At 39.6% G+C, this 27,337-nt stretch overlaps 1 protein-coding gene and 1 long non-coding RNA gene across 3 annotated transcripts; one reads left to right on the forward strand and one right to left on the reverse strand.

Moving 5' to 3' along the window:
• Positions 1-27,325, reverse strand: LOC135331162 (uncharacterized). 2 transcript variants are annotated; one of them, XM_064526228.1, is made up of 18 exons: positions 27,109-27,325; positions 25,280-25,396; positions 25,065-25,221; positions 24,769-24,959; positions 14,959-15,119; positions 13,088-13,247; positions 12,918-13,022; positions 12,698-12,855; positions 12,387-12,523; positions 12,238-12,330; positions 12,068-12,182; positions 8,697-8,777; positions 8,524-8,632; positions 8,394-8,469; positions 7,813-7,931; positions 7,477-7,600; positions 400-536; positions 1-317 (listed from the first exon to the last, which is right to left on the reverse strand). In XM_064526228.1, exons 1-18 carry the CDS (start codon positions 27,173-27,175, stop codon positions 184-186), a joined length of 2,241 nt encoding a protein of 746 aa, XP_064382298.1. In that variant the 5' UTR covers positions 27,176-27,325; the 3' UTR covers positions 1-183. The 2 variants fall into 2 exon arrangements, with proteins under 2 accessions (XP_064382298.1, XP_064382299.1); XM_064526229.1 differs by lacking the exon at positions 1-317 and adding an exon at positions 6,148-6,181 and having other exon boundaries at positions 398-536.
• LOC135331184 (uncharacterized) lies at positions 16,020-17,653 on the forward strand. Its single transcript, XR_010392976.1, has 3 exons — positions 16,020-16,294; positions 17,374-17,423; positions 17,473-17,653. It is a non-coding gene; the product is annotated as an uncharacterized LOC135331184 (long non-coding RNA).
• Positions 27,326-27,337: the final 12 nt, after the last annotated feature.

Below are 27,337 nucleotides of genomic sequence, written 5' to 3' on the forward strand. Positions count from 1 at the left end.
CACTCTACAAACCATAATTTTATAGCAGTCAACAACTGAGTAAAAACAACTGATAAAAAATACTAATTCAGAGAGCTATAATTTTATATAGACAAGAAGTTTACATGCTATATTCAGTATAAAAACAATTAAGTAATAAATCCTGTGTAAACTACTCCCAAAAAACTTAGTGTTCAACGACAGTTAAAAGGTGACTCCAAGCCATATACATGCTATCATCACCAAAATTGAGAGAGGTGCAACAGTTGCTGAGCTGTTACATGTAAATGAAGATGCCCTCATCTTCAGGATCTCAGCATTCCTGTTAGCTGCGTTCTCTGAAATATAATTATATCTTGTAAAAGTATTTTATATCTGGTAAAATATAAAAGTATTGTCATAATTAAATTATGAGCTTACGGGTAGAGCCAAGAATACGTGCTGATATGTTTACACAGTTGAATCCAAAACCAAGACGATATATCCTCTGACTTATCACAAGCACATCGGTTGGATCGACATTGTCATCTCTAGTCAGTTTTTTAACAATCTCAGATCTAGTAAAACAAGGTCAACAGCACAAGAATAGTTAATTGAATTATATATAAATTATTGTGTCTCTATCGAGATTACGCCCACCCCCACGTTTGGGTGAAAGTTTCTACATACGCTATTTGCTTCAAGAATACGCCAACCAGGAAGTGGAAGTGGTGCAATTTTGTCAGTTAGTGAGTAAACTATTTGGTTCCTATATATAATTATGTATGGGAACAAAGATATATATGGAACAAAAAGTGTAGGGGTACACTCGTTGTTCCCCATGTACATGGGACCAAAGAGTATGAAGGTACACTCTTGCACAAAATTTAGAGTGTTTATAAATAGTGTCAAAAACAACACCAATGAACTGATAATCATTATCGCACTACTGGTAACACCAATGAAGTGATAATAAATGCTCTTGGATCTGTCTATATAAAATAGGCAGCCACTATACGCTGTTTACAAAGTTGCATGTACTAGCTAGCTGTGGAGGAAGAATTACTAGCTATGGAGGAAGACTGTATTCACTGCCAAAGCGCTGCGCAATTAGGAAGAGTAGGAAACTCCCAATAGACTGTACACAGGAGGCATTCTGCCTGCAAATACTCACTATTGTAACGCAACCGCTTCAGGCACAATAAAGGCCATGAATAATATCAATGTGATAAATCATCACTATTGTTATTCATTGAGATTTCACAGTTTATACAACAGCATGTGGTTGTGATGTAGCACGCCCACTAAGGTTTTAAGTGGAATAGCGCAAGCGTGCGCTTGCTATAATGCCTCTCGCCATGTTTTTGCTTTCACTCAAAAGTATTAGTGTTATAGAAGAGGTGAATAATTTGCAATGTGCTTTGATTGTTTCACAAGAAAGGGGTGTCCACAGTTAATAGTGTATACTGATTGTCTTAAACAGTGGGAGCAAACTTTTGTCAAAGGCATAGTCAGTAGTCTGTGAGATAAGTACAATTCAATCACAGAATTAAATCAACGATACTAAAGCAACTGCATGTTATTTAAATGGCCTGTAGCCAAACTGTGGGAGCAAACCTTTGTCAAAGGCACAGAGTAAAAGAGAATTTAAGCACAGACAGTATAGTATACTTATAACAAGCAAAAAGTGTGTATCTAATACTGAGAAGAAAAGACTTATGTACATGTATCTATTGTTACCAGACTTGTGTACATGTTATCAGACTTGTGTACATGTTATCTAGTCTATGTGGTATATCATCTGTTTTGTGGCTTACCGCTATACCAGAACCTCAAGAAAAAGAAATAAGTTGATTCTGCCACTGCAGATTCTCTAACATGTGGGGATGAGCGCGCATGCGCATTGCATTCACAGGAATAATTAAAGGGTGTGTCTAAAGAGATCAAGTCCACAATGGCTACTATAGCTAGCTGTTAATTAACAGATCTTTTCTGACTCTTGTAGCTAACAAAAAGCTAGCGCTTTAGTGCAAGGCTAACTTATGTGTTGAATAGAAAGTTTGTGCGAACAGGTGATGCTATGAAAGATTCTGAAGAGACTGCAACAGCCTTCAATGTGAGTCAAACTAGCCATAACTCGAGAAAGAAGCTTTAGTTTGCTAATCCACGAATCAAAATCCAAGAGAACGTGACTAGAAGCCTATAGAAGCTGTTAGTTTTTGTCGCATTGCAACCGTTGAGCAGTTATAGCTGGAATACACACACAGACAGACAGACAGACAGATACACACACAGTTAGCTTTACCGTATCCCTCGTGCGGCTACGCCTCGAGGCATAACTACTAAGTAGAGTAGCAACAATTGAAAAGGCTGCAATGGCATTCCGTTAGCAAAACTAGGCATAACTCGAGAACCAAGCATTATTTTGCAAATACACGAATCAAAATCCAAGAAAACATGACTAAAAGCCTATAGAAACTCTTACTTGCACTTCATTGTGATTCCTTGAGCAGCTGCAGCAGTCTACACAGGCACACAGTACCATATACCTAGGTCGCTTGCACATGCGCACTGAGGCATAATAACTAGAGCACTAAAGTGTAAACCCTCAGCTGGTGACATGACCAGAGGAGTGATATAGCAGTGTATGTAGTATGTAGACTGAGCTGTAGTAACACAGCAGCAACTCGATCAGGAGCAATAAACTAAACCAGCTTGAAACATTTGGCACAAACTTTTATACATGAGAAATGCGTTGTGGACTAGGATCACAGCAAAGAAGCCTGGAGTCTTTGAGAAGTATGGCTGCTAGAATCCTGGTGCTAGGACAACAAACCAGTCACAATTATAGCTTTCTACTTCAATGACCCTTTTCCAGGATCACTCAGCTGTGTAAATAAGCAACTCAAACAAAGGCTGCGTGCAGTCAGAGGAGAATGCCAGGGTCAATAGGATCACAAATGAAGGATTAAACATTCTTGTTCTGGGTTCTTGACCTTTGCTGCATATAGCAGCTTAGCGCTTCTGTTCTTTATTTGCGTGCTTGAAAAGCTTACTATACCTAGAATATCCAGTGCAGCAAGCCAGTACATCAAACTTTATACCCTAGCCACAGAAGGCTAATTTCCATTATCTTATGGTTTCGAAGAATGCAATAAAAGGTCAAAGGTTGCAATTAAATCCTGGATCTCCTCTCTCAAGCTGATTCCTCTGGGGCGTGATAGCTCAAACAATTTCTGTTGTGATTATAAAGGATCAAGCTATTGGTGGTGTATAAACTCGGGGCGCAAGGGTAAACTCAGTTTTACATGTAAAACATAGGGCCACGTGGTGTTTTAATTAGTGACCTTTTGACCCTGGCATTCCTCCTCTGGCGTGCAGTTAGCTAACCGTGTGCAAGTTCAAGCTTCTTAGCTTTTGCTCGCTTTTGTACGACAATAAAGCTTTAACAATAGAAATCTGCCATTGATAACTTGTTGTGTGAAGGCTGGCCGCCCATGCGCGCCTCGGGTAATAGCGATCTGTATTGCAGAATGCATAATTATGTTGCGAATACGCATTGATTTTACACCGATTCAATGTAAAAAGGTGTGCCCGCTCTGCCTCGGATAATAGCGCTCTGTATTGCAGAATGCAGAGGCTGCGAATACGCATCAATTTTACACCGACTTCAATATAAAAGGGTGTGCCCACTCAGCAACATGATACTGTGGAAGCTCTATACCAGAAATAATTAGCATTCAAAAAGCAATCAAAATTCCAGGCTCTTAACCCTTTTGCCATCAGATTAATTTTCATTGCACGCCATCATGTTCAAGAAATTCACTAGACAAAGCGGTAAAAATTGAAGCCAGAAAATTTTATTCATTCTTGGTAAGGTTTCATATTGAATGTATTTTGGTTGCCTAGCAACCTAAATTAAAATGAAGAGATGTCTCTAAAGCTGGGCGAGGAGATTTCAGACAAGTAGCTATGCAAGAAGCCATTCATTTTACAAATACAGTAGAACCTCGATTATCCGGCTTGGCGGTTTTCTTTGTAATCAGATTTAATAATTCAGAAAATGGGCGTGTCCCTTAAATACGCATGCGCGTTGCAGCTGTTACTATGGAGACAGGCCTGCTTATCTCAGCACATGCGCATACAACCATGCGGTACTGCTGTTTATCAATAAAGTGGGTGGATCAAGGCGTGGTTTATCTATTCGATTATCTGGCCTGCTTCTGGAACCAAGGTGTCCGGATAATCGAGGTTCTACTGTATATAGTAGTGTCTACAGTGCAACAACTAAAGAGAGTAGATTTTTTTTTATATTATTTTTTTTCACATTTTGTGGCATATCTTCTGAAGTAAAAGTGATACGATCTATTTGAGTGCAGGTACTGAAAGTTCAACTATTGGCGCTTCCATTGGACCACCACCTGTTACATCATATGACATCATCACTATGAAATGGCTGTCTGAAGATGTGTACCTCCGAAAATATGTTAGGAATAGAAGTAGCTTATTTGTTTGAGTTAAGATCTGAAATTTGTTGTGTATGTACCTGAGTATATTGCTCATCTTTTGAGCTTCAACGGAAGTCTGGGCTACTAGTAAGTTCTGAGAAATACTGCATTTTGTTGTTTTTTGGTGGCAAATATGTTAGGAATACAACTTTCGATTTTATGCTAGTTAAGGTCTGATTTTTGAGAAGGATGTACTACAATAGTGTAAAATTCATTTGCACTAACTTACAGGAGCTAAACAAGTCTCTTCTTTGCTAGAGCGGCCCTTCTTGTCAAAAATGGTAATTTTGCTCTGTTTTGCTACTTTTGCTGACGTATGCAATGATATTCATTGATTTGTGACATCACAAATCATCTTGTTGTTATTTGCTACATCCAAAGGTCATGTGATGTCTACCTGCAAATACACAGTTGGTGTTGGTCATTCTGTGTCACAGGGGCGTGGCAATTGAGCCTTATACGTAGCCAAATCGCCCCAAAAGTCATAAAAAGCACTGTTTTTGACAAGATGGGCCGCTCTAGCAAAGAAGAGGCTAGCCTAACTCCTGTAAGTTAGTACAGATGAAAAGTACACTATTGTAGTACATGCTGCTTAAAAATCAGACCTTAACTAATATAAAATCTAAAGTTGTATTCCTAACATATTTGCCACCAAAAAACAACAAAATGCAGTATTTCTCAGAACTTACTAGTAGCCCAGACTTCCGTTGAAGCTCAAAAGATGAGCAATATACTCAGGTACATGCACAACAAATTTCAGATCTTAACTCAAACAAATAAGCTACTTCTATTCCTAACATATTTTCGGAAGTACACATCTTCGGACAGCCATTTTATACTGATGATGTCATGTGATGTAACAGGTGGTGGTCCAATGGAAGCGCCAATAGTTGAACTTTAAGTACCTGCACTCAAATAGATCATATCACTTTTACTTTAGAAGATATGCCACAAAATGTAAAAAATGTGTACCAAAAAAAAAATCTACTCTCTTTGGTTGTTGCACTGTATACAGTGCATTCAGCCTATAGAGTAAATAATTTAATGCAATTTGGTGCGTATTAGTACGTAAATATTTTGGGATTGGAACATTTCGATGATGATACTATTGTGTTGGTGAATAAAACTCATCCAAAAAGATTTCCATGGCAACCAAAGGTGGTGGGTATGTAGTGGTTTATATAACACGAACATTTTTCCATAGTGGACCATCGCTTAGCGATGGAAAAGACAAATTGTTTTCGGCTAAGGTATGGAACTTTGGCACAACATTCCTGAATAGTTAATCTAACATATGCATGGTTGCGTATAGCTTACATACATGTAAGTACATGTACTGATTAATTTATAAGGTATTTTGGGTGCTTTTTCGCTTAGCGATGGAACTCACGCAAATTTGTCGTCTGAGGTATAATTGTTTTTGCACTTTAATTGTTAATAAATTTTCTATCTTTTGATACAAAAAATGTGTCCAGAAATACTTTAGTTCCGGAGATATTTGATGTTACACATTTTTTTTACGATCACCCACATTTTCACCAAAACGATTTCCCACTACAACAACTTTTAAGGAAATATTTTTGGAATAGTGTTGTAGCTTATTCATTCACCTATACAATGGTGTCAGCACAATTTCTTAGAAATGTTCCAATCTTGAGATAATTTAAGTACAACTACTCACCCTATTGTGGTATTTACTCTCAAAGCTGAAGGCACTGTATGTATAAATGAAAATAATGGGTGTGGTAAAATCAGAGTATCGCTATTCAAGTGATAAAGAATTCAAGTAAGAGTCTGTACGACACATGGGATATCTTGCTTAGCAGCCTCAACAAGATATTATGAAGCATGCAGGCATTGACCTATGTACTACACTACCTGAGAATAGTAAAATTAATACACTAAGCTAAATCCAGAGAGTATGCCTATGTTGTTTACTTTGTGTGATTCTCATCAATATCCAGTCTTCACAGCCATCCAGAGTTCCAAGATTTTTGCTGAAGACTGATTAGTTTGCTGCAAAATTCCTGTAGCCTCATGCACCCACCCACTGATGCACTAATAAAATTGCACAATATGCAATTATTATAAAGATGATGTCACTCCCCAAGTCTCTGGTAAGTGTTTTTAGACGACTTTTATTATCCAGCAAGCCTACACTTGTACTATTGCAACAGTTACAGTTGGAATGAAAGCACCGCGGGTACTGATGCATCGGTGGATGTCATAAAGCTACTAGCTATTGCTAACACACATGATGAACATATTTTTTTTTTGCGATCATGATTGTTGCTAAAAAGGATACCAAAAGTACAAAGTCTAAGCTACTGCATCACACTGCAGCTCTTTTATCGCTTCTCACTCTAGCGCAGCTACCAATATAGGTAGCGTTCTAGAGTAGAGCTACCTAAGTAGAGTTGCAACACACCATGGACAAGTTTTGCTATGCACTCTTCTGAAAAGGCTGCAATGGCATTCCAAGTACAGTGGAACCTAGCTCTGTTAACAACCACCTCCGAATAAAGGCCAGTTGCTATATATAACGGCCAGGCCCAAATAAACAGCTTGTGTACAAAACAACCTCTCAACGAAGGCCACCTCTGTATAAAGGCCAAAACATTGCTCCCAAAGGTTTCCGCTATAGAGGGGTTCCACTGTATAGGCATAATACGAGAACGAAGCATTATTTTGCAAATCCACAACTACTAGAAGCCTATAGAAACTCTTACTTGCAGAATCACTTGTACTTACTTCCCCAACCCCAGCCAGGGGTATCTCGACACCATCATCGCTATACCTAGTAACTGACCACCCTCACTAACTAGCCATTGATCCTTGAGCAGCTGTAACACACACACACACACACACACACTACCGTACACCTCACTAGGGCATGCACACCGAGTCATAATAAACACCCACACAAACAAACAGCTTCACCCGTATACGTATCTCTGCTGCTATGCCACAAAGCATAATAATTACATAGATTGAATCTATGGTTAAGCACCTTAGCATTCGGTTAGCATCCATTCTAATAGAGACAACAGTGCTTGAAATGTAGGATCTTTGAACATTTCCACAGTCAAACAGCGGTCCTTCAGAACTATGAAGACCAATAGATCTCCCAATAACTGAAAGCAGAAAAATGCAGTGCAGATAATAGGTTCATCGATGATGTGCTATTAGTGCACTGGGATTTGTACAGTAAAGAGTGCAGTGTATCAGTAATTGCACGTCGTCAAGGCTGTAATTGCACGTCTTCACTGAATCAACAATAATTGCTGGTACTATTAATTATACTAATACGTACATAATCAGGTACACGGAAATACAGTACTATTACCAGAGAAGGAGCCAGTTAAGGCTAAATTAGAGTCCACAAAAGAAACAACAGGTCTGCTTTTCACGTCAGAAGATATAGAGAGTTTTCCATGCTTCCCACTTAAATCTCCACTTTCACACCTGGGTGGGGCATAATTATAGCAGAAAGTATAACAGGCCCTTCGGGCGTACATACTGTACATAATTATACTGTATAGTGGGTTATTTTCGAAGCACTACATTTTTGTGGATTGACTCCAACCTCAAAAATTGGGAAATCATTGTACTTCCAGTATCGTTGGGCCTATAGCCTGATGTAGCTAAATCACAGCATAGTAATGATACTGCATTGCGGTTTCGAAACTAGATCCAAACGCAAGTGTAACCAACCACGTGAAAATACTTCAATCTGATAGGCTGCCACTAGAACATATCCAGAGATAGGCTTGCAACCCCGACCTCCTTTCTTAACGGAAGGTCAGGCCACAACAAAATTTGCTAGTTCAAGCAATCTGTGAACATTTAGTGCCTTGAAAATAACCCACTATACGGTATCAAAGCACGAAATTTGAAAGGTTCCCAATAGCTTATAAGATTCATTACCGCAAATTGTAGCGAACACTGCAGTCATCGCTATAATTACTGAATTGGCTTGGACTCATTCCATCATTAGTGTTCGCTAAAGAAAGACATAATGAATTAAATAGATCGCTACCAAATAATTCAGAAATACCGAGAGATACATTGAAGGGGTTGTAGTGGCCGCCAATAGTATCTACACAATCCACATCTTGCTCTTGCTGTGTGGGATGCTCGTGAATATGCCAGTTATGTCCACTGGTCTAGATACAGAGACACCATCAATAAAATACAACACATCAAACAATCAAAGACTATAGGGCTCACCATCATGGATGGTGCAGCATAGTAGATATCAACTATGATGTGTGTGTTTCCAAGCTGGTCAAATCCAAAATTCTCTTGGATCTAAAAACATACGTGAAGATAGGTTAAGTCAACAGAAGCACACACCATCAAAGAAGAAAAAACACCCTGAAACATTATACTTTTCGCTTGGTACTGTAATTATAACAGGGGCGTAACTAGAAATGAGGCAGAGGAGGCCCTTGCCTCCTGTACTATTGAACTTCAAGTTTCATGTGACTCACCTCACTAGCTAGCTTTTAATAGCTCTGGCTAGCTAACTTCTGGATAACTAGCTAACTAGGTATATAGGATGAGCAGAAATGAGCTCTATCAGTATTGTTGATGAAAAAAGAGAAGGAGAACAGGTAAATAACAGTTTCTGCCATTTGCATGTGCTTCTACGCGATAATTAGTGGGTGTGGTTTCCGGGCAAACAATTTGCGGGGGCGATTGCCTCCTTCCCGTAAATGTTCTAGTTACGCCCCTGATATATACTTTGTACTTTCGTATAAGCTCAGTTATCCTGTTTTCATGCAGTTGCAAGGATATGCCCAGGGTATAATTCCCTCAGACATGTTTGGTACAAGATCATGGGTGCATGGAAAAGCAGGAAACGGAAAATAGAAAAATATCAGCTGTCTAAAGCTAACAACATTATGATTTTGTGTTTTTGACATGAATAAATAACATAAAAGTATGCATGAGAGCAGAGGAAAAGGTATTTGTAAAGGGGTGCTGTGAGGAAGTCTATCTATACATTCAAGGAGCAACTAGGTAAGGTAGCTTGAGACAAGGGGGGTGCTCCAGCACCCAGAGCATGCTTCCTACGCCCCTGGTCGATCAGAGTGAATGAAGTGAACCTGTTTGAACATTGGGTACATGGAAAGGCAGATAGGAGGCATATTTTTTTACTCCTATTCATCCAGGTTTCAAGTAAAAGATGATGTCAGGCAAGATTGTATTATGTTAGAGAAGTAAGACCCTAGCTGGCAAAACATCGACTGTGAGACAAAGCTGCAATGGCTTAAACCTTACACATGTTGTCCTCTCAGTCTGTATAGTGTGTCTTCACATTCTTTCATGTTCACTTCATTCACTCTCATGCTTTCATGTTTATAATAAAAACAGAATGGTAGTGGTCGTTAACTTCAGAGAGTCGAGATATTTCTGTTTTCGCTTTCCGTTTCCTGCTTTTCCATATACCTCAATAATTATTATGTACATAATTTTGTCTATATACATTAAATTGTGCAGGCTAAATCTATTGTTTGTATAATTATGCCTCGGTGCGCATGCACAAGCAAGGTATACGGTAGTGTGTTTGTGTGTGTGTGTGTGTGTGTGTGTGTGTGTGTGTGTGTGTGTGTGTGGACTGTTACAGCTGCTCAAGGATGAATGAAGTGCAAGTAAGAGTTTCTATAGGCTTCTAGTCATGTTTTTTTGGATTGGTATTAATTTTGTGGATTTGTAAAATAATGCTTCGTTCTCGAGTTATGCCTAGCAGCCTTTTCAGAAGAGTACGTAGCAAAACTTGTTCACCGAGTGTTGCTACTCTACTTAGTAGTTAGCTCTGCACTAGAACGCTAGCTATTGGTACTTAAAGAGAGCTGCAAGGCTCTGATCCAGCCATTAATTTTAGACTTGAACTTTTCGCATCAATCGTTTTTAACAACAATAATCGTCAATCATTACCCACTCTTTGAGTTTCCCTATGATTGCTGGACTCTGGATTTCTGCCTGCATGCAAAATGTTCATCATGATATAATGTGTGTATAAAAAGCTTTATGTTATGTAGCTTTGCCACCGAGGCATCAGCACCCGCGGTGCTTTCATTATATTATGTACAGTTACTGTAGTCCTAGTCATTGTTTGATATTACAAAGATAGTGAGGCGCTTGATAGGAGTGAAGTGGGAGCTCTGGTTTTTGTTTTTCAAGCAGAGCTCATGCTAGACTGGAAACTACTCCCTTTCTCTTAGGCAGAAAGAGACTGACAAGCTGCCGTGTTGAGAGTTGTCCAGTTAGAAGCAATTAGAACAAACTACAAAATACGTAATGCGTGGGTGATATTACTTTAGCCTCGATAACAGACCGCCAGTATGCATATACTTATACTCAAGGCCGATTGCAATGATAGTTAGCGTGTGGGCGGTGGCACATGACTATTTGTGACGTTTGCATTCTTGTGGGAGGGTGCATGACATTCTTCATGCACCGAGACAACTCTAATACGCAATGTGTTTTGATTGTTTCACAAGAATGGGGTGTCCACAGTTAATAGTGCATACTGATCGTCTTAAATGGCCTGTAGCCAAACAGTGGGAGCAAACGTTCGTCAAAGGCATAGTCAGTAGTCTGTGAGATAAATATTAAAGACAGAATTCAATCACAGATAGTATTATCTAACAAGCAGTCTAAAAAGAGTTTAATCACAGAAAGTACATGTAGTGTCTATAACAAGGAGTCTAAAAAGAGTTATCAGAAAAGGTTGGTTTGTGGATTACCAGGACCTCAACAAAAAAGAAAATTAAGTCTGCTAGGATCTGGGGTTTCAAAATGGATTCTCTTACACGTGGTATTGAGCGCCCATGCGCATTACATCCAGGAATAAGAGGCGTGTCTGCAAGTTCATAAAAATTAATAATGGCTACTAAAATAGCTAGCTTCTTTAGCAGCTCTTTCTGACTCTTGTAGCTAACAGTGCTTTAGTGTAAGGCTAACTCATAAGTTGAATAGAAAGTTTGTGCGAACAGATGTTGCTATGAAAGATTCTGAAGAGACTGCAACAGCCTTCAATGTGAGTCAACTAGCCATAACTCGAGAAAGAAGCTTTAGTTTGCTAATCCACGAATCAAAATCCAAAGAGAACGTGGCTAGAAGCCTATAGAAACTGTTAGTTTTCGTCGCATTGCAACCGTTGAGCATTTACAGTTGGAACAGACACACACACACAGTCAGCTTTACCGTATCCCTCGTGCGGCTACGCCTCGAGGTATAACTACTAAGTAGAGTAGCAACACTCTATGGACAAATTTTTCTACTCACTCCTTCTGAAAAGGCTGCAATGGCATTCCAAGGCATAACTCAAGAACAAAGCATTATTTTTCAAATCCACGAATTAACATGACTAGAAGCCTATAATAGAAACTCTTACTTACACTTCATTGATCCTTGAGCAGCTGTAGCAGTCTACACAGACACACAAACATATTACTGTATACCTCGCTTGCGCATTCGCACCGAGGCATAATTACGGCATCATCTTTCTATAGCACTACAGTAAAGGCTGCTCCAAAAAAAATTTGCTCCTATGAACATGTACACACACCAAAATGTTGTTTAATTCCTACCAAATAGATAGCCCCATTGATCAATCCATTGAACATTGCTTTAGCCATGATAACCTGATCATCTAGACGTGGCAAAAGAGCACTACACACTCGGCTATTTGTTTCAAAGATCTGCCTGCAATAAAATGTTCAGTGACAACAGATTCATTTCTGGTAATAAAATCACCCACCGTACAGACTTCCCAGAAACGGAATTGTTGCCTCCATGTACAGGTACATCAAATACAGCAATTGTACTCAACTTTGTAAGATCATATAAGTACCTGGATAATTAGGTGCAGCTACACACATTTTATAGAATCAGTATATAAAAACTCACCTTTCTCCCCATGCTCCCAGTGCATACATATCTGGAGTACGTCCGCCTTCAGCAGCAACAACTGGATAGGGACTATATACTTCTTCATCAGCGAAACAGTTTGTAAGAGGATTAAGGGCCGATCGAAGCACAGATATCTAAATGTAATTCAAATTACTCTGATGACAAAATTTACTATGATGCTTATAATTATACGTACGAACTGAACCAAGGGCGTAGAAAGGACACTCTTCATGGCTTTTTTTTAAATATTACGCACTTTTGACTAAACTACATGCAAAACTCAACCCTATTTATCTTCAAGCACTTACATTGGACAATTCACTTCCAAAGCTTTGGTAGATGATAGTATCTTCAAATGCACTGACTTGAGCAACTCTGAAGTCTGAAGTGAGGACACCATCTGTGTAACTGAACAGAACCAGTTCTTCACTTTGCACTAAAGGGGCACACGCCACAACTGGAACACCTACGAAGATCCATATCAACATAAGGGTAATGATTGGTACATGCATGAAATAGGCTTCATACCTCGATTTTCCATGTGGATGGCAATAGATCTGTTGGTTACATTTGTCAAAACAACAGTAGTGTCAGTATAAAAAAAGGAATTTGCTGCAAACGGTGAGGGATTTGCTGCAAACAGTGGAACGTTACTTATAACACATCTCAATCGGACACATTACAAATAGTTGACTTACCAGCTACGATAACCCTGTCGTGCTTCCCAGTTAAATCACCAATTTCACAAGCTCCAGGTGAGGCAGGAGTGCAATCTTGGGTGTAGTTAGAATTAAAGTCAAAATGTGGACCTACATTGCCTGTTGTATTACACATTCCAATTCGATATTCCTCCCCTGGCTGAATGAGTGGATAAAAAAGCTGTTAATTATGTCTCGAGGCGTCGCCACATAAGGGATACAGTAAAGCTGACTGTGTGTTTGTGTGTGTGTTCCAGCTGTAGTAACTGCTCAACGGTTGCAATGCGATGAAACTAACAGCTTCTATAGGCTTCTAGCCACATTCTCTTGGATTTTGATTCGTGGATTTGCAAACTAAAGCTTTGTTCTCCAGTTATGGCTAATTTCACTTACAGTGAAGGCTGTTGCAGTCTCTTTAGAATCTTTCGTAGCACCATCTGTTCGTACAAAGTTTCTATTCAACTTATAAGTTAGTCTTGCACAAATGCAAACATTTAGTACGTAAAATAACGTTATATCTTCTAATACTTTTTGAGCGAAAGCAAAACATGGCGAGGGGCATTAGAACAGCGCCACTCGTTCACACAGTTGACAAAGTATTCTGAATAAATTACAGACAAAATATACTAATTCATAACAAATCAGTGTAGATGCACAGCGCTAGCTAGACTTGAGTTGTATAGTCAAATGTTGGTTTGTGAAAGCATTCCACTCTGCAGCATTTCTATTTTCGGAGGCAGGCTAGTGTCAACTACCAAGCATAGCTAGGCATTAGTGTTTGCTCATGAATATTCATGAGTATTTATTTTGTCAATTTTTTCCTCTTTGCAGTCCTAAAGAGTCTGCAGTATATGTTTGTGAATAACAATGCTAGTGCTATTGTAATGTGTAATGACTTTTAAAGATGCATGCATGACATCAAAACCATAAGTATATGAATCTATAAAGATTGACACCATTTTATGTGAGCAGCAAGTACTTGAAGCAAACTATAACCATGTCCTCATTATCCTCACTGTACTAGTCGATCTACAGTCAAGAATATATAGCACATAACAAAGTCTAGATCTAGTGTTGCCTTGAGTGTTGCCACGGCTACTATTGTACTCTAGTTGGGCGGATCTAGCAGAGCGTAGGTAGTGAAAAAAAGGTCATAATTAGCAGATAGGTCAAGTGGTGTCTGACCTCCTCTATTTTGCCTTACCCAGTTTAAAATTTGGTGTCAAAATATTTTAGTAATTGTGTTCTGCGGTTTTGATGTGTTTCTTGTCTACAAATCATATGCATCTTCATAGTCATTTCATTTGTGTACAAAACAATAGCAATGGAGTAGATATTCATATAATTATTGTGCAGTAAGTATACTCTTTCTTGGTGCTACAAAAGAGATCACAAAAACTCATGAATTATTATTCATGAGGAAACGAACCTTAATGTTGCCGTAACTAGGTCATATTTTACAAAATTTCCTTATTCAAAAGTTCTAATTTAGAAGTGATACGCTCCAACCAGCTAAAAATAAGTTAACATTTTCCAGTCAATGGCGCTAACCACGTACATAAAGCATTAATGAAGCCATAATGGACCACAGACCACCATAGAACTCTTTCGGGGCCATTATTGACGCAAATATACCTTAGATTACACTATATCTATAGCTATTACTTTCCTTCTTAATCCACTTCGAAGTCATTATTTTACTGAACATTTACTGTTATCTGAGTTAGTTAAAATCTGCTAAGATCGAGTTAGCGCAGTTGATCCCAAGCTCTACTCCTTTAACAATAAGCAAACAATAAGGGGAGTAAAAGTGGGTGTGAGGTGATCGAGGCTAGATATATGCAATTAGCAAAGTTACTAAATGTACTTACTGCAGTCTCGTGAATATGCCAGTTGTGGTCCACACTTGAATTCCTGTCATTGATCCAAAACAATTTACCCCATATAGCAACGTTACGACCAGTCATTTGTCTTAGATAGATGGTACCAGCAACAGGACTGATTAATCTTGCTTGAAGTGTTGTAACCATATCTGTATGTATACAATGTACCATAGGTAACTAACCTGAAGTGTGGATTACGATTTTGACTCATTGACTAATTTCTATAATAGCTATATATAAGCCAAGTCCAGGTCTCTATTCGAAACTCGGAGGCCTGAGGCTATGCTGTAGAAACTTGATTATTAGCGCTTTCTCGATTATAAGAGTACCTTTATTTTAAGCGCCAGAGGTCTATATATAATAGTTATAGGCTGAGTCCAAGGTCTCTATGGGGTTTTGAGACCCAAAGGCCCGAGGCTGTAGCATCTCGAGCGTAGCGAGGGTGCTACTAAGGGCCTAAGGGTCTCAAAACTCCATAGTGACCGTTGGACGAGGCCTATAACTGATTTAGAATAGTGCTAAGCAAGCTAAGCTATTATTAACACAAAGAAGACTCTGTTTCTACAAACCTCAAGCAACATTAAAGCTTTGCTCTGGCTCGTCTACATAAAAAAAACTCACACTGAAGGCAGTTTGTCATGTTTCCGTCTCTTTCATAGCAAAAATGGTTAATAGAAAGTTGCTATTCTACTTAGTAGTTAGCTCTGCACTAGAGCACTAGCTATTGGTAGCTGCAAGAGTGAGATTAAAGCTACAAAGCGGCACTGCAAGACTTTTAAAAATTAGTTTTTAATAATGCACTGCATCATCGTTACTATGACTTCAACATAAACTGTGTGTACTTGTGCATGTATAAAATAGATGTTGCTAAGCATTCCATGTATGATTGTATGTATCATGTAAAAAATGTTAAATGTGACAGTGCCAATGAAAAGGACCTTAACGCGGGCATTTTTGAATCAGTTTTTATTGTTGAATCGGATAGAGCGTCCTTTAAGCTTCAAAATGATACCAAGATCGACCTCCTAGCTACTTTCTTTCCGGAGATAGGTTCGAGGGAACGCTACGAAGGTATTGCAACGCCCTCTTGAGTAAATGACGCTCAAACGTCATGAATAATTGAAGTTCAATTATTGCCTTCCGGGCACTTCCGTATACTCATAAAGCTTAGTAAAAGATGTTCTGGAGAAGACAAGTTAGTTAGATGAAGGCTAGGCGTTCTAGGACTCTCTAGCTAGCTAGTATAGCTATGTAGCTGGATTGCTTGGCACCTAGGAAGGATCTTTGAAGAAATAAAGAGCCAAAGACTCCCGTCGCTCGAATGGTAAGCTCTCATGTCTTGTTATAAGCTTGTACTTATTATCTGTGTAATGTATCAGTCTTATAAAAGATCCCTCACTTGTATGGAGCCTACAGAAAGTGTCTCTGTCCTTCATACAGCTTAAAGGAAGCCTAAGTGATCTATTATAGGTAGTATTTCACTTAGTATTCGTCCGTATCGATCTAAGGCTTGATCCAACCAGAGATTGAAGAGAGAGGGATATGAAACTTGATGACGTGTACATACAATCCGTGTTGCCCAAAATGGGCGTGGCACATTGTCTTTACTGCAATTTCTATGTAAAATCATGTAAAATACTTTGTGGGACTGTATCTCTGGACTTGCTGCTACATATAGAACAAAGTTGATATTAAATGCAAGAGTAGACCTTTGGGAAGTGCAACAGCTCCTCAGCTAAAAGCCAAGAGACAGCTTGTTCGATCACTTCAACTTTTTTGACCTCTTGTACTTGTCCTGGAGCAAAATTTTGCAAAATTGTACACTAAAAATCGATTATACTTTCAGCATCAGAGCGATCTAGCCTTTGAGACAGGCACCACTACGTAGAATACATAGCTAACATTAAAACTCATCACTAAACCATCTTATGAAAACCAACTTGCTTTCTGCTACAGTCCCACAAAGGCTAGTATAGCCAATAAACCAGGGAATCTGGCGTTCTGGATTTTATTGCCATCAAATATATTTTAAAACAATCTGTGGCTAGTCAATTATATGATCATAATTCTTCAAGTGAGTCATCCAGCTTCCCATGGGCCTGTTTTGTTTTATTTACAAATTAAACCGGCATTTTTATAGCAACACGGAGTGCCTAAACTTTTTACTCTGTTTTACATTGAGCACATAAGCTCACGTGATCTAGTTTCATATCCCCTTCTCTTCAATCTCTGATCCAACTTATTAGTAGCCTTATAAGAAGCTTTCCTCCTTTAATTTAGTACTGGTATCACTGCCATTGTGCTTAGTAGTAACAGGCCTGATGGGATGGGTTATCACATCATGGACGGCCCAGGAAACTGCGTGGAATTGTCGTATAACATTTATATTGATGGTTCCCCCAGGTGGTGGTAAGTGTCAGAGGCCTGAGAAACGCTAGTCTATTGGCTAGAATGTAAGTGACATTGATATTGTGTCTTTCTTAACTTACTACTTATCTGTAGGTTGTTATGGAGTGTTTATGAGGACAAGTGGCACAGGATACGTATATCTAAAGAAACAAGAGTGGATCTACGCCAAGCTAGCTAGCTAGATAGCTGCTCTTTCTAATCTATTCTGTTGCTAAATTATGTTTGTTAAGAAGTGGAGCTATAATATACCTGGCTCCTCTTGATGATTGTAAGTACTGGGCTGATGAAATAGTCCTGTACAAGTTGTCATCTTTTATTTGTTAAAATAATTAACATAATAGGGAAATTCCCAGGGAATTTCCCCTCACGTAGACAGTAAATTTCATTGTAAAAAATGAACGTTCGGTGAGTTTCTTCAACGTCCGCGCTTGACCTGTTTAAGCTTCATAGAGACCCAAATTTTTACAGGTAGGTAGAGGAAGGGTTGAAGTTAGCACCTGTGGAAAAACAATTTTTTGCCCATGTTTTTCATTTCTACTAAATTGGCCTATAGCTTAATTTGCCGCGTTAAGGTCCGTTTTCATTGGCACTGTCACAAATGCATGTAGTGAACATATAATGGACCTCCATAGAAGACCTCTGAATGACTGAGAGGTCTCTATGAGAAATAAAGGACCTCCAAGTAACCAATCAAGTTGCACCATTTGTGACAAGCATTTTCTAAATAATAGTTATAGGCTGAATCCAAGGTCTCTATGGGATTATGAGACCCCGAGGGCCCGAGGCTGTAATGCCCCCCAGCGCAGCGAGGGCGCTACTAAGGCCCTTAGTGGGGTCTCATAATCCCATAGTGACCGTTGGATGAGGCCTATAACTGATTTAGAAGAGTGCTAAGCAAGCTAAGCTATATTAACACAAAGAAGACTTTACAACCAATAGTTTCTACAAGTCTCAAGCAACGTTAAAGCTTCACTCTGGCTAAGTCTACATAAAAAATTGTTCACATTGAAGGCAATTTCCGTCTCTTGAGAATCATGCATAGCAAAAACTGCTAATAGAAAGTTGCTTTTCTACTTAGTAGTTAGCTCTGCACTAGAGCACTAGCTATTGGTAGCTGCAAGAGTGAGATAAAAGCTGCAAAGCTGCACTGCAAAACACAAATACAAAAAAAATTATTTTTAATGATGCACTGCATCATCGTTACTATGACTTCAACATAAATGTTCATAGGCAAGCACATATAATGGACCTCTGTAGAAGACCTCTGCTGAGGTCTCTAAGTGAAATAAAGGACCTCTCAGTAACCAATCAGATTGCACCATTTGTGACAAGCATTTTCTATATAATTTATGAAATAATGGACGGTGACGTCTTAGTGACCAACCAGATTGTGACAATTAACAAAGCTATGCATACCGCAATTACTAGAATGTTCTGCGAGCATCAAACATATGCGAACTTTGATCACTTCGCAACAATAAAAAAAGCAAAATAGTACTGGTAAAGACACACGATCCTTGCTAGAACGCAATTTAGATTGCAAAGGCTCAACTTTTCTGCTGATTTGTCTCATTCGCAAAGGTTTTTCATCAGAAAAATATTATACGATAACTGTCCATTAATTCTGATAACATGTACTAAGGGTTATGAATCAAGTGCGGCGTTCCACTTGGCAAAGCAACCACGGGACCATGGGTGTTTTTTTAGAAATACAAAAAAACAGGAGAATGGCACACTACCAAGGGCGTATACAGAGAAGAGGGCATGCAACTCACTATGTACCGTACGTACTCATCCGACTTCGTATCAGAGGCCGGATATACTGCATCCAATATACGGACGTGAACAAGTGGGCGGTGTTATTTACGGAGTTATAATTATGTGCATGTACACCAGAGCTGCCTTTGCTAGCTAGAAGAGAAGTGTCATGACCAGTCCTAGTCCAGCCAGGTCCAAGACAACCCCTTCGAGCGGGAAGTTAAGTGCTGGGTTAAAAAGTATCAGAGACTCAGGAAGACAGGTTTATTGTACCTAGGTTTCATCTTCTTAATCTTGGCGTTGCAACTGTTGGATGGTTTGCCTTTGCCTTTGACACTGCTAGTACGAGCTATACTGCTGCTGAGAACTAGTTCTACTATGCTGCAATCGAGCTAGCTAGCTAACTAGCTACGTACCTGCAGATAAAAAAGACCTTGATTTACCTTGTGCGGTCAAAGATTACGCGTGGGTGATTTTTGTGGGCAGTTCTAAAAATAGCTCAATACGAAGTCGGATGATTCTGAGAATAGGGTGAGTTGCATGCCCTCTTCTCTGTATACGCCCTTGACACTACCAAGCATGATGCTTTGACATATATATTATTGACATAATTATACATGCAATAGTGCAGCATTATGATAGGTCAGCGTTATGGCCCTAAACCGAGACACGCAAGCGGTCAGAGGTTAAAGTAGTTTGTCAGTATGTCTGTAATTTCTGAGCATCGTGTCCGGGGCTGCTCTAGCTCCAACAGGGTCCTCACCAGGCAGTCAAAGCGCTGTTTTTACAGCACGTATAGCCAACTTAGCCAACTATTAACTTCTTTTTTGTTATAAAACGTCCACACAAGCAGGCAAATGCTAAAGCTCACAACTACGACCTAAAATTGGAGAAAATGAAATGCAGATGTGCATGTGCAGCCTAAATAGACTGTGCATGCGCTCTATAGAGCATGCTTGGCTAGCTGTATTCATGGCTAGTTGTATTCATGCAAAGTCGCAACGCTAGGCTCAGCTTAGTTTCTTTGCTGAATCTGTTGTGATCGTAGATCATTACCTAAAATCCCGGTATTCTGTTCCCTTGCGATGTGAGGATGGGCCACTATAGGCTTCATCACTGCTCATCATTTAGTTATTGTTACCCGAGGACGTGCCGCGGCCAGCAAGTCTGTCTGTTGGTTAGTTTGTCTATTTGTTTGTGATCTCTGAGTCTATACTCACCTGGCTGGCATAGCACTGCGTTTACAGCCTGGATAGCCTCCACACAGCAACAAGTTACTGGTTTTAATGCTAAAGCTTCGTTTTCGAATAAAAGCGAGCAAAAGAAAAGAAGCTTGAACTCAGTTGCATGCAGCATGCATGGTTGGCTAGCTACACAAGGCCTTTATTTGAGGTACGTATTTACAGCTGAAGTACCGGGAACAATGGAACAGGGTCACTAAAGTGGAAAGCTAGAATTATGATTGTGGTTTAATATCCTGATCCTAGCCCCAAAACATACAACAGGAGCCATAATTATTTCTAAGACTCCAGGATTCTCTTTGCTGACTTTGCTGTGATCATTGTGGACTACTAACACTCTATTTTCGAAAGTTTCAGCATGCCTCTAGCTCCTGTTACTTGCTGCTTACCTGTGTACAACACTCTTTTGGTTGCTGTATATCTTTACATGTCAACAGCCGAGGGTTAGCACTTCAGTGCTCTAGTTACCAGTTACCCATGCTATACAACCAGGACGAGCGTTTATAGACTCGCAAGCCACTCCTTTTTCTCTGATTGGACGGGGCGGGAGAAAAAGGACTGGTGACTCTGGGCTACAGCTTGTGTATCTCAGGAATACTATTAGGTAATAATGTCACATGCAAATTATGCAATTTATTCTGACGCGTCAAAGCAGAGTCAAAGTTGAAGACAAGTATACACAGATATATCTAGCCAGCCTTTTGATAATATAGATCCTTGTACCACAGTGTCTGTTGTGTCACAACTTGTAGAAGCATGGAACAGCTGATGAACGTAGATATCTTGGCAGTCCTTCTTTGAAATGAGGAGTGACAGCGATTTCATAGATTTTGAGATAGCAATCTGACAACTACTCTATGACTGTAGCAATTCAACTACTTCCCTCTGCCTTTATCTGTCTTGTATTGTACAGGTTATCAAAAGCGTTGGGCAACCAATAACACACTGATTTTCTGCTGCCAATTCTCATCCTGCTGGTCTCTTAGATGACTATGTCCTAGCTGAACGCCCGATGTCGTTATTATGCCTCGAGGCGTAGCCGCACGAGGGATACGGTAAAGCTGACTGTGTGTGTGTCTGTTCCAGCTGTAACTGCTCAACGGTTGCAATGCGACGAAAACTAACAGCTTCTATAGGCTTCTAGCCACGTTCTCTTGGATTTTGATTCGTGGATTAGCAAACTAAAGCTTCTTTCTCTAGTTTGACTCACATTGAAGGCTGTTGCAGTCTCTTCAGAATCTTTCATAGCATCATCTGTTCGCACAAGCTTTCTATTCAACTTATGAGTTAGCCTTGCACTAAAGCAGCTAGCTTTTTGTTAGCTACAAGAGTCAGAAAGAGCTGCTAAAGAAGTTAGCTATTATAGTAGCCATTATTGAACTTGCAGGCACACCCCTTATTCTTGGATGTAATGCGCATGCGCGCTCAATAAAACGTTGTAAGAGAATTCATTTTGAATCCCAGATCTTGGCAGAATCAATGTTCTTCTTTGTTGAGGCCCTGGTAAGCCACAAACCAACCTTTTCTGATAATTATTTTTAGACTGCTTGTTATAGATAGTACTTTCTGTGATTGAATTCTGTCTTTAATATTTATCTCACAGACTACTGCTTTGACAAAGGTTTGCTCCCACTGTTTGGTGACAGGCCATTTAAGACGATCAGTATGCGCTATTAACTGTGGACACCCCCCTTTCTTGTGAAACAATCAAGTACATTGCAAACGAGTGTTGCAAGCGTGTGCTTGCTAGTGCCTCTCGCCATGTTATGCTTTCGCTCAAAAAGTATTAGTGTTGTAGTAGTTTCTATAATGATTTTACATTAAAGTTAGCTTATCTATATAAACTCACTGAGAAGAAAAGACTTATTTACATGCCTCTATTGTTGTTATCTATTGTATTATGTGGCTTACCAGGACCTCAAGAAAGAAGAAAATTGATTCTTCCAAGATCAGTTCAGTGTATATAATATCTATTGAGAAGAAAAGACTTGTGTACATGCATATTGTTATCTATATTGTTATAATTATGGTAGTGTTTTGTGGCTCTCAAGAAAAAGATGACTCTGCCAGGAGAATCTGGATTATGGATATTATTTTCTCACACGTGGGGAATGAGCGCGCATGCGCATTACATCCACAGGAATAATTAAAGGGTGTATCCAAAGAGATCAATTTCACAAATGGCTACTAATGCTAGCTGTTTTAACAGATATTTTTTGACTCTTGTAGCTAACAAAAAGCTAGCGCTTTAGTGCAAGGCTAACTCATATGTTGAATAGAAAGTTTGTGCGAACAGATGATGCTATGAAAAATTCTGAAGAGACTGCAACAGCCTTCATGTGAGTCAAACTAGCCATAACTCAAGAAAGAAGCTTTGGTTTGCTAATCCACGAATCAAAATCCAAGAGAACGTGGCTATAAGCCTATAGAAGCTGTTAGTGTTGGTTGCATTGCAACCGTTGAGCAGTGACAGACAGAAACACACACAGTCAGCTTTACCGTATCCCTCGTGCGGCTACGCCTCGAGGCATAATTATTTACCTCTTCTATAACACTCTAATACTTTTGAGCTAAAGAAAAAACATGGCAAGAGGCATTAGCAAGCGCACGCTTGCAACACTCACTAGCATCCATTCTTAATCTATAGCTAAGAAGCCCGCGAGCCTTCAGTTGTTGCAGGCTACGCAATTCTACTACCTCACGCAATGTTTGGATCACGTGGAAGAATAACTATAAATAAACTCTACCCAAATTCTGGTAGAGACAGAAGCTGTAGCCCAGAGTCACCAGTCCTTTTTCTCCCGCCCTCGTCCAATCAGAGAAAAAGGAGTGGCTTGCGAATCTAGAGCGTTTAGTGCTCTCGTTTATAGCATACAGGCAGTAAGGATTTAATAGCGCTATGCTATTGCAATGTAAGAGACTGGAACATTGTGTGTGTTGATCGTTTTGTATTTGTTAAGTAAATATTAAAATTAATTTTTGTGACGTAATGCCAGCCTAAGCCTGGATTGATTTTTTGTGATTGACCTCGTGGAGGACGAGTCTAGAAGTGGACGTTGTGTGTCTATGTACTGGTGTGTTGGCTCTTGTTATTAAAACTCAAGCTACCGTGAATAGGTAGTCCTACGTATATTGTTATCCGCTCGGTGACATGCAACATGGATTTGTTTTGCTAGCTAAATTCATACATTGACAGCAAAACAAAAAATTGGCTGTTGCAATGGGAACGAATTATCTCACAGTCCCACGAACATAATTAGGATTGTGGATGAATCAATGTGCATGAGACCGAGTGTTTTATGAATATACAGGCACAAGCAAAGCACCAAGCTAGGGCCATGCAGTTGTCAATCAAATATTATTGCACAAAACACTAGCTTTATATCATGACGACCCTTTACCAAATCCCTTCCTCGAGGCTATGCGACCGTGTAATAAAATAAGGGCGTATACAAGAAGTTGTTGCCTTTTGACATCTGAGATCAAAGGAAATGCAGTATACGGCATATCGCACCAAAGTAGTTATTACATGGCAATTCATTTTGTGCCACAAACAGATTATTGGCCCTTGTAGAAGATAGTGCTGTTACCTCAATGGCAGAACGTTATGCCTAAGTACTAGCCATGACATACGCACTTACTGTCAGCTAGTGATACTTATGACAACATGCAAGCAGTGCATGCCCTTGACTACAATCTACTACTGGGCCAATAAACTGCTTAGCCTTCATGGCCATGTAATAACTACCGTATATGCTTGATCAGGAGCCGCGGCTACTAAATGTTTCATTTTGCTGGAAGAGGAGGCTACAATTCAAGAGGGGCCACTGTTCAAGAGCGGCGTTTATTAGCTCCAGATAATTTAGTTTGTCATCAAAAGTTGTTTTCACCTGCATAAACTTGAACTCTGCCATGAGAAAGTCTTTGTGAAGCACTAACAAGCTGCTACTCATAGCTATGTACATGTAGCTAGCTGCTAGTAATAATTTTTATTGGCTGCCACGTGCAGAAATGCCAGAGTCAAAGTTCACTGAGGCTACTATTTGAGAGCGGCTACTAAATGTTTCATTTTGCTAGCAAAGGAGGCTACTATTTGAGTGCGGCCTTTATACAAGAGCGGCCTCTGATCAAGCATATACGGTAAATTTCTATTTTTAGGACTTCAATTTATCAGCCCACGATTGAATTCTGCTTACTACGTGTACTAGATAGTCACTTGCATGCCCTCTCTTCTTCTAGACGCCCTTGATATAACACAGAAGAACTGTATCACGAAAGAGACTGTATGACTTTATTACACCCATGTTACCTTGCCAACGTGATATAAGTACAAGCACAGACATGAGCATGAGTTAATTATTTATCAATGAGCATGCAGTAAACAAGATACCTGACTGCTCATCCATATAGCGAATTGTTCCACACTCGAAGTTGGAGCTATCCAAATGATGATGGATGACAACACTACGACCAACAATAGAGTAACGCCCTTCCAGTGCAAGGCCAGTGCTATCTACACCTGTCAACATCCCACCAGCTGGAATAGGACCAAACTTCCCAAAAAGATCTCCTAACTCACATCTGTAAACAACAAACACATTAATTTAGCACACTCACTTGGCAGCCAACACTGGTACATGCGTTCGTACTGGCACCAAGTGCTGGGAAAGATAAAAGAGTACTCACAATTGAGGAGAATTGGGAGTACATCTGGTATTGTAGTTGCTGTCGTTATTGGCATTAAATGGGTCATAATGTGGACCAGTCATAGTGCTTAGACACTGCACGGTAGGGTATGCCGTCTGGTCCACAGGCAGAGTGTGAACATGCCACCCATGAGAACCTACGTACAAGTAATCATAATGTATGCAAGGAAAGTGACACAATGCTCTCAACCTCACCTCTAAGTCCATCGAGATCAGTCGTAATTCTAATGCTGGGTGGATCCAGCACCTCAGTGAAGGTGATATTTCCTGTTATTCCACGACCATTAAAACTCACAATGGCAGACAGTTGACCTGAAACGAAATACGCAGTATTAAGACTGCACCGAGTGGCTGGAAATCAGTATAATTATCACCCAACTGCTTATGGGAAACTCTATAAGTGGCTGAGGGCTTCTAAATCCCATGGACACCGACAAAACAGTGTCTAACTCATTTAGATACTAGTGCGCATGCGCAAACTGCTTGACTACAATACAATTACTTGACAACGGAATACTAGGTATACTAAGTAAATTTGCAGGTATACTAAGTCCCATAGTATAACTGCTCTGAGGCACTTTTCCCATGTACTTCCCATGTAGATCTTATCAACTAGTGTCTAATAATTATTAGATCATGTTTGCCATAAATACTGCAATCTGATTGGTTAGAGGAAATGTTCTATCCAATTTAGAAAATCATGTACTTCAATAGAAAATCATGTATTTCACTTAGAAAATCATGTAGCAAAGATTAGATAAGAACATTCAAATCTGATTGGCTAAATACTCATGGTTGCTATGATCTAAAATGCTTAGACACTGTTTAGGAAGTTTCCACATGATTTAGAAGTCCTCAGGGCTAGTAGAACCCTCACTGCGTTCGGGATACTACAACCAGCCCTTTGGGCTTCTAAATCATGTAGAAACTTCCTAAACAGTGTCTACAACCAGCCCTTTGGGCTTCTAAATCATGTAGAAACTTCCTAAACAGTGTCTACAACCAGCCCTTTGGGCTTCTAAATCATGTAGAAACTTCCTAAACAGTGTCTAACTATTATTTATGCCTTGGTGCGCATGCGCAAGCGAGGTATACAGTAGTGTGTGTGTGTGTGTGTGTGTGTGTAGACTGTTACAGCTGCTCAAGGATCAATGAAGTGCAAGTAAGAGTTTCTATAGGCTTCCAGTCATGTTTTCTTGGATTCATATTCATGGATTTGCAAAAGAGAAAAGAGTCCGTAGCAAAACTTGTTCACCGAGTGTTGCTATACTCTTAGAAAATCTACATAGATTCATGTTGTAATTGAAAGCTACCACCGAGGCAACTTAGTAGTTAGCTCTGCACTAGAACGCTAGCTATTGGTAGCTGCAAGAGTGAGAAGAGAGCTGCAAGGCTCTGCTGACTTGTAGCCATTACTTAAATTTTTGGCATCACAGTTATCAATCGATGCCAAAAGTTCAAGTGTAAAATTCTTTATATGGTTGATAATTTATACCATATAGCTGGTAACTTCCGGGGGGGGGGGGGGGGATATTCGTGGTTTTCGTGGTTGAAGCTCTGACCACGAATATTTACCCACGAATGAAGCGACCTAGCTTGCCTACCTTTACGTACGTACCTGCAGTGCAAGCAGCAACCACGAAAATATTATCTACAAAGTGACTAAATAGTATTGCTCAACCACGAATGTTTAAATTACCAGCTATACGGTATTATGCCAGGGGCTTCTACATGGAAAATGTTAACTTTTAGCTGGTTGGAGCTAATCACGTCTATAGCATAATTATAAGCACCTTTTAACAAGGAATTCAATGGTATGAATTTTTGAAATTGAGTAAACTATAACAAAGTTATGACAACATTATGAAGGCCAAGCTAGCTCAAGTTAATTAGACTTAAATTAGTAGTAAATGTAAATGACACTAGAAAATGAGTAGCATGTCATACAAGAAGCAATGAGTTAGAAACATAAGATTATTCAGTTCGGTTGCATGCTGACAGTGCAGTGACACGTACGTACTTACCAGAGCACAAGCAGAAAAAAACTGCCTGGAGAATAAAGACCAACTGCAACTTCAAAGCGGCTTTCATTTTGGACTACACAGGTTGGCAGGATCTCTGCAGTCTAGTTACGTCTGCTGAGGCCAATGTCCTATACTAATACTAGGGCCTGGGATGAGGATCAAGCCGGATGGATGATACTGATTCGATTGTTGTTGACTTCCAAATAAGGTATCGACCCACACATCGTCA

The sequence above is a fragment of the Halichondria panicea genome, chromosome 2 (assembly GCF_963675165.1).
Source record: "Halichondria panicea chromosome 2, odHalPani1.1, whole genome shotgun sequence".
NCBI classification, from domain to species: domain Eukaryota; kingdom Metazoa; phylum Porifera; class Demospongiae; order Suberitida; family Halichondriidae; genus Halichondria; species Halichondria panicea.

Bases quoted from the DNA above. Each gene is read 5' to 3' on its own strand.
- LOC135331162 (XM_064526228.1), bottom strand. From the start codon at position 27,175: ATGAAAGCCGCTTTGAAGTTGCAGTTGGTCTTTATTCTCCAGGCAGTT. The intron at 12,856-12,917 runs GTATGAAGCCTA...GGATCTTCGTAG, and splicing joins CATCCACATGGAAAATCGAG to GTGTTCCAGTTGTGGCGTGT. The intron at 12,524-12,697 runs GTAAGTGCTTGA...AATTACATTTAG, and splicing joins TTGGAAGTGAATTGTCCAAT to ATATCTGTGCTTCGATCGGC.